At 46.1% G+C, this 7509-nt stretch overlaps 1 protein-coding gene across 1 annotated transcript; it reads right to left on the reverse strand.

Moving 5' to 3' along the window:
• Positions 1 to 2067: 2067 nt before the first annotated feature.
• Positions 2068 to 7130, reverse strand: LOC133391620 (uncharacterized). Its single transcript, XM_061646874.1, has 2 exons — positions 4438 to 7130; positions 2068 to 4370 (listed from the first exon to the last, which is right to left on the reverse strand). The coding sequence occupies exons 1-2, from the start codon at positions 6700 to 6702 to the stop codon at positions 4362 to 4364; spliced, it is 2274 nt and encodes a 757-aa protein (XP_061502858.1). The 5' UTR covers positions 6703 to 7130; the 3' UTR covers positions 2068 to 4361.
• Positions 7131 to 7509: the final 379 nt, after the last annotated feature.

Genomic DNA, 7509 nt, shown 5'->3' on the forward strand with positions numbered 1-7509 from the left:
CACATGATAGACCATAAATCTGGATCGAAGGTTGAATGCACAGCATGCGAAGGAGCTGTGTGGTTTAATTTGCAACTTTTGCTAGAACTCTTGTGGGCTTTTGGTTGACCACTGAATGTGCCGATGCTAGTCTATCAGCGTCGAAGAAGCTGGACAGAGCACGATAACATGGGTGCAGAAGAATTGAACTTATAAACAATGCTGGAAAGGAAAACATTGCCAGCTAGGAGCGTTACGAGACGACACGGTGCTTCAATGATTTCATATTCTGCCCTTAGGTATGGATGAAATTATTCATAACTTAGAGGAAAAACGGTCATTTATTTACATTTCTAATGCACCGAGAGTTGCTCAGTCGAATTGAGTTTAAATGAGATCAATAATTCGTAAATCGTCATTGATAAAGTATCGGGAACAGAATTATGCGTTTTGGAAAATCGAACCAATGAAATAATATTTCAGCCCGTTTCATTCTAGTTTGCAGGAAATCAAACCTTTCTTTTCTGTGATTTGTTGTATAATATTTCCAAATAAAACGAAAACATATAAAACTCATCATTACTGTTGCTACGTGTGTAGCAATCTATATTTGAGTTTAAAAAAGAAAGGATGACAAAATTCACAAACTAGCTTTTGGTGATGTTCGCAGCGTAGTTTTAAAATTGGTGTTGCCTATCCGTTTTCTAATTTGTGACTAATTTTGCGTTTAGCGATGGCGCCCTGTTCTCGATCAGCTGTGCGAACTTGACCCTAGTTGAACCGCTTCCTGATTGGTCCTATTCTGGGAGAACTAGTTGTCGCACAAGCTAACCCTGTCGTCCCTTTCTATGTATTTAGTACGCCATCTGACGGGTAAAGTGGGAGTTAGGTCGATCTGCTGTTGACAGATCGATGTTTACAAACATTACTTCTGTCTAGAACGCATGTGGTCTATATCGTGCCAACACCCCACCCCGTGAATCCTTAGCGTAGCAGGATTAACTAAATTAATACTGCACGATATGTCTAGTCCGAGTCGCGGTCCACTTCCGTAGGTAGAATAGCAAGTTTTATCGCTGGTCGCCTAATTGTCTTGCCGGTAGCAGTGCGTACCATTGCTTCCCTGATTCTTCCGTCACTACCTGCGTGTACCTCCACTACTATTCCCCTTATCCAATCGCGTCTCTGGCCTTCGGCAATAAATACTAAGTTTCCCTCACGTAACGGGGAATTGTTGTCCTGCCACTTCGACCTCAGGTTCAATGATGGAAAATACTCTTTAATCCATCGATCCCATAATTCGATCGCTAGATATCGGGAACGTTTGTAGCTGCTTCGTAGTGTTTCAGCGAGATTCGGGCCGGTCATCATTGTTTCTTTCAAACCCGAGGATCGTCCAAGCAGAAAGTGGTTCGGTGTCAGAGCTTCCGGGTCATCAGGAGTGTGTGGCATGTAAACCAAAGGCCGTGAGTTTATGAGTTTCTCCGCGTCAGCCAGTATCGTCAACAAGAGTTCATCTTTCAACTTTCGTCCATCATCCAAAGCCGTCATTGATTCCTTTACACTTCGTACCATACGTTCCCATACACCACCCATATGTGGTGCGGATGGTGGATTGAATCGCCAACTGGTATTTGTATCAGTGAATGTGTTCGCGCACTCGTAGTTAATCGTTTCGATTTCTTCTTTTAGAATGTTGCTTGCGCCTACGAAATTGGTGCCGTTATCAGAATATATCTCAACCGGTGGTCCTCTTCGAGCAATGAATCTTCTTATGGCCATTATGCATGATTCCGTTGATAAAGTGAACGCTACTTCCAAATGTACAGCTCTTGTAACGAGGCACGTGAATACTGCCACATATCGTTTTTCACTGCGTCTACCGACGGCTACGTCCAATGGACCCAAATAATCGATTCCCACATAGCTGAAGGGATGTGCATAGGCAGCCAGCCTTGCATTCGGTAAGGGTGCCATTTTTGGACAGGACAGCTTACATTTTTTTATTTTGCAGGTTTGGCAGTTCTTCATGCTTCTATCAACCGCGGCTCTGAGGTGTGGCACGTAATATTTCTGTCGTATCTCATTAACAACCGTTTCTCGATTTGCGTGGTTTAGTTTGCAATGATAGTCATGGATTATTAGTTTTGTTACTTGGTGTTGGTTTGGCAATATAATCGGGTATCGCGTGTTGTAATTAAGCTGTGTGGCATTTGCGGTACGACCGTCTATTCTAAGCACACCAGTTTCATCAACGAAAGGTGATAGTTTGTATAGATCGCTTTTACGATTGATAGGATGATCTTCTCGTAACTTATTGATTTCTTCACTGTATTGGTCCCGTTGCGCTAGACACCATAGGAAGTTTTCAGCCTTTTCATATTCTTCCTTTTTTAATGGCCTGTCTATGTACTTATTAGGGCATTTTAATAGTTTCGCTTGCCGTTCGGTGGCTTTTAAAGCTTCAATAGGGAGACCATTTTTCTTGCGATGACAGTTGCTTCTAAAACGGTAAATTGATGCAACTGTTCGAAGAAGAACCGTCCATTTCGAGAAACGTTCTGTTTCTATTAACAATTGGGAAGGCATTTCGATGTGCGTGTGTATGGCCTTTCGAGACTCATTAGTCTTTTCTATTATTTTTTGTGTTGGCCATTCATCTTTCGTTTGGTATAGGAACGCTGGACCCTTGTACCATCTGCTTTGGGCAGAAAGAATCGTATCTTGATTCCATTTTGTTAGGCCGTCAGCAGGATTTTCTTTGGTCGGTACGTGCCTCCACATGCTTGGATCTGTCAAGGAATGTATTTCTCCTATTCTGCATGCCACAAATTGCTTAAATTCTCTCGGTTGAGAGGTGATCCAGGATAGTACCACCTCAGAATCAGTATGAATATATATCTCACTTATAGGAAGCGTGTGATTTTCCACCACGCAACGCATTAGCCTCGCACCTAATAGTGCGGCTTGTAATTCCATTTGGGGGATTGTTAGATGTTTCAGTGGTGCCACCTTGCACCTTGCCATTACCAAGGAGCAACGAACTTCATTATTTTCTGTTATGCGGAAATAAGCCGCGCAACCGTACGCCACCTCACTAGCATCCGTGAAGACGTGTAATTGGAGGGATCTGTATGCTTGTGGGTTTATATTGTCAAAATAGCATCTGGGTATTTCCAGCTTATTTATGATTGGAAGCAAATCAATCCAATGCAGCCACTTTTCAAACTCTGTGTCACCCATCTTCGAGTCCCAGTCCAGATTATTTCGCCATAGGTCTTGCATGAGAATGCGCCCGTGAATAAGAACAGGACCGAGCAGTCCTAGTGGATCGAACAGACTCATGACGACGCTTAGAGCTATACGCTTAGTGGGGCGTTGCTTTTCGAGCACGTAGGGGATTAGGTCTTTGCGCCAGTTAGAAGTATACTTGAATACATCATTCGAAGGGTCCCAAACCATGCCTAATACTCTTAAGGGTTTTTCCACACTATCGCGTTCCACGATCGTTACGGGTTTGTCGGATGACTCTCCCATGCCTTTCAGGACGGATTCACGATTGCTCACCCAATTTCGCATATTAAACCCAGCCCGAGAGTGAATTTCTCTTACTTGTCGGGCTCGATCTATTGCTTCTGCTTCTGTATTGCAACTATCAAAATAGTCATCCATGTATGTTTTATTTTGTATGGCATTGGCGGCTTCAGGAAATTCTAGCTCGTTTTCTTGTGCATTTCGGTGCATTATGTATTGTGCAGAACATGGCGAACAGGATGCGCCAAATGTCGCGACATCCATTATATAAATAGTTGGTGGTTCGTTTTCGTCAGAACGGAATAGAAATCTTTGTGCATGAGTATCTTCTTTACGAATCCGTATTTGGTGGAACATTTTTTCCACATCTCCTCCAAAGGCTACTTGACGTTCTCGAAATTTACTTAGCACTCCCGGGAGTGTTACTAATACATCTGGTCCTTTTAAAAGGAATGTGTTTAGCGAGACACCATTCACTTTGGCTGCCGCATCCCATACGAGGCGTTTTTTGTCCGGCTTTCTTGGGTGTGATACTACGTTTAAGGGCAGGTACCACGTGCGCTTAGGATCGGTTTCTTCTAACTCCTTTTGAGTGGCTTTGTGTGCGTATCCCTTTTCTATATAGTGTTGAATCTGTTGATGAACATCTCGCTTTAGTTCTGAATCTTTCCTAAGTTTCCGTTCCAGCGATTGTAATCGCTTGAGAGCCATAGGAAAGCTGTTTGGAAAGTTGACGTCATCACTCTTCCATAGCAGGCCAGTCGTATATCTATCTCCATCTCGTACGGTGGTGTTGTGTAGCATGGATTTTGCTCGCACTAGTTCTGGATCTTCAGGTAGCAAGCTGCTTATGCCAACTTCTTCCAACGTGAAATAGTTTTTTAGAATTTGGTTAAGCTCTTGGTCGCTGTTTTCGGGCATTACTTCTCTAACAGTGTGGTGCATCGTGTTGTTGCTCTGGTTGTTGTTGCAGGGTCCGTAAATAGCCCAGCCCAATGGACTCCTAACGGCAATTGGTTCCCCAGGGCCGCCTATTCGCGTCTCCAGCGGAGCCAGCAGGTTGATGTGTTGTAATCCGATCAGCAACTTCGGCTCCTCTTTCAGGTACGGCCGAACAGACAGTCCCTGAAAGTGAGCAAAGTTTGTGGTTAGTGAAGAGAAGATGAGTTCTTGAGGCGGCAAACTTAGCTTTTGGACGGTACGAGCGTTGGAAAGCTCGTAGCGTCTGCTGTCGCCTCTCGCCGAAATTTCCAAGCTTATCCGCATCGAGCTAGATTCCACCCTCGTTATGTCTGAAGTCCAGCTCATCTCCAGCGGCTCTGGCATCCCGATGACACCGAGGCTACGTGCCAGATCAGTTTCCACCAAAGTTACCGATGATCCATCGTCGAGGAATGCCAGGGTCTCGACGCTCTTTTGCCCATAGTAAATCGTAACGGGCACGACACGAAATAGTAATTCTGATGATCTCGTCACTGTATTATGCGCCATACATTGCGCTACTTCAGGTCGGACTGTTTCGTGTAGTAGCGTATTGTGTCGCGCTCCGCAGCCAGCGATGTCGCAACGGATTCTCGACAAGCACCGCTTGGATCCGTGAGCGTTCAGACAAATTTCGCACAAAGCTTTCTCTTTTACTGCCTGCCGTCGACATTGCACAGTCATTGTCCTGAAGGTTTCGCAAAATCGTACATGGTGCTGGTCGCTACATATTGGGCACCTGCTACCCATTACTGTTACTCTTGGTTGTGAGTGTACGTTAACCGGATAGCGGCCGAAGGTGTGAGGAGGTCGCCCGGAGTTGTGTCTCTGCTGGGATTTGTCTGGGGGAACGTATTTGCAGGCCTCACAAGCCTCATCTAAAAGCCGATCGATAAACTCACCAAAGTCCCTTAGATTTGGTCGTGTAACCCGGCTCTTGTAGCGTACCCACTCTAGTCTCCTTGACGCCGGCAGCTTTTCTGCTAACTCTTCCAGCAGCATGGGGTTGTTCAGGTGATCTTCCTGATCCGCCGTCACTAGTTGGTCACACAACTGCTGCACTGCCATCCCATAAGTTATGAGCGACTCCAGGTGCTCTGGTTTGGGAGCTTCTGTCCGTCGCGCTTGGTCCAGCAGCTCCTTCACAACCAGCGCCGGTCGACCGTACAAGCGCTCGAGGGTTTTGATGACTAGAGGCGCTGCTTTGGGAGTGTTCAGCTTAGACAAAACTGCGTCACGTGCGGGACCTTGCAGACACTCTTCGAGACGGATTATATTCTCTCGATCCGTGAATCCGCAGGCTTCCGTCGAGTCGTTGTAGCAGCTTATGAATACGAGCCACTCCTTCGTCGATCCTCTAAAGGTGGGCAGTTTTTTGGGGTAGATTTGCCTCGCCACCACCTGGTCCTCTGTAAGGCCTCGCCTTCTTGTTTCCGCAACGGCTGCCACTGTCGTAGGGTTGACGGTCACTGTTTCCACTAACGCGGATACAGCCACATCACTGGTACATGCAGCGGGGTTATACTGCTGTTGCTGCTGTTGCAGCTGATGCAGTTGCTGCTGATGCAGCGGCTCATGCTGCTGTTGCTGCTGTTCATGCTGCTGCTGATGCAGCTGCTGTTGGTCGCGTACCCACTCCTCCGTTTTCAACGAATTACTCGCGAATGATCGGTGGGATCCGCGTTCTGCTTCTTCCTCGAACTGGAGACGAAGTTTCTCCTGCTCGAGTTTCAGGCTCGCCATTTTGAGTTCAAACTCCTTGACGGCCATCTCTCTTTCTAACTCTTGCACTTTTGCAAGACGTTCTAACGCCGCGCTTGAATTGCGCGAATGCGCTTTCGACGATTTCGCGCTGGGTGGTCTAGCAGCTTGGGACGTCGTAGGCTGCAGCGTTTCCGCGGATGCTGTACGCCCCGAGGTCTCGCCCTCGCTTGGTGCTGCGTTCTTGGTCTCGTTGCCTTTGCAGCTTCCAGCAGGCTTCCCCGGTTTCGCGATGGCTTCCTTCGCAGGCTTAGGCTGGCCCGTTCCCCTCGCTTCGCTCTTTGCCACTTTCACGCACGATTCACATCGCCACTCCTGGAATTTGATTTCCGCGGTGACGCCAGCACATCCGTAGTGGTACCACTTTTCACACTTTTCACACAGCACCATGTCGTCTACGGTATTATGCCGCTCGCAGCCACCACAATCAAACCCGCGTTTACTCATCGTATCTCAAATATTCACACGGAATAGAACTGAGCAATTTTAAAATGTTGCTACGTGTGTAGCAATCTATATTTGAGTTTAAAAAAGAAAGGATGACAAAATTCACAAACTAGCTTTTGGTGATGTTCGCAGCGTAGTTTTAAAATTGGTGTTGCCTATCCGTTTTCTAATTTGTGACTAATTTTGCGTTTAGCGATGGCGCCCTGTTCTCGATCAGCTGTGCGAACTTGACCCTAGTTGAACCGCTTCCTGATTGGTCCTATTCTGGGAGAACTAGTTGTCGCACAAGCTAACCCTGTCGTCCCTTTCTATGTATTTAGTACGCCATCTGACGGGTAAAGTGGGAGTTAGGTCGATCTGCTGTTGACAGATCGATGTTTACAAACATTACTTCTGTCTAGAACGCATGTGGTCTATATCGTGCCAACAATTACCATCATCAGTATCAAATATACTTCAGACAAGCTTAAAGCGTATTTTGTCAAAGCCAGCACTTCTTCCGAGGCGGACGGCGAGGCGAGCTGTTCTCCAATTTCTTTTAATTATACGTTCGGTAAGGAAAATTAATAGTTCTTCATAGTGAAACTTTTTCCATTTGCTTTTAATTTCAGCAATCACCTTTTGACCAGCAGCCGCTACCGTGTCCTGGCTGCTCATGGGATGGGAAGCGCGCAAGGGCCAAAAGCAATGAGACTAACTGTTACGTTTTCGGGTGGTTCGTAATATAAAACGTTAAAACAACACGCGTTTACTCATACAGCTAACAGGATACTTTTTATTCCGCTTACTTCCTAATCGCGTTCCTAC

Source organism: Anopheles gambiae, chromosome 2, assembly GCF_943734735.2.
Source record: "Anopheles gambiae chromosome 2, idAnoGambNW_F1_1, whole genome shotgun sequence".
NCBI classification, from domain to species: Eukaryota; Metazoa; Arthropoda; class Insecta; order Diptera; family Culicidae; genus Anopheles; species Anopheles gambiae.

What these genes read in the sequence shown, in the direction of transcription:
- LOC133391620 (XM_061646874.1), bottom strand. Translation starts at nt 6,702, where the DNA reads ATGAGTAAACGCGGGTTTGATTGTGGTGGCTGCGAGCGGCATAATACC.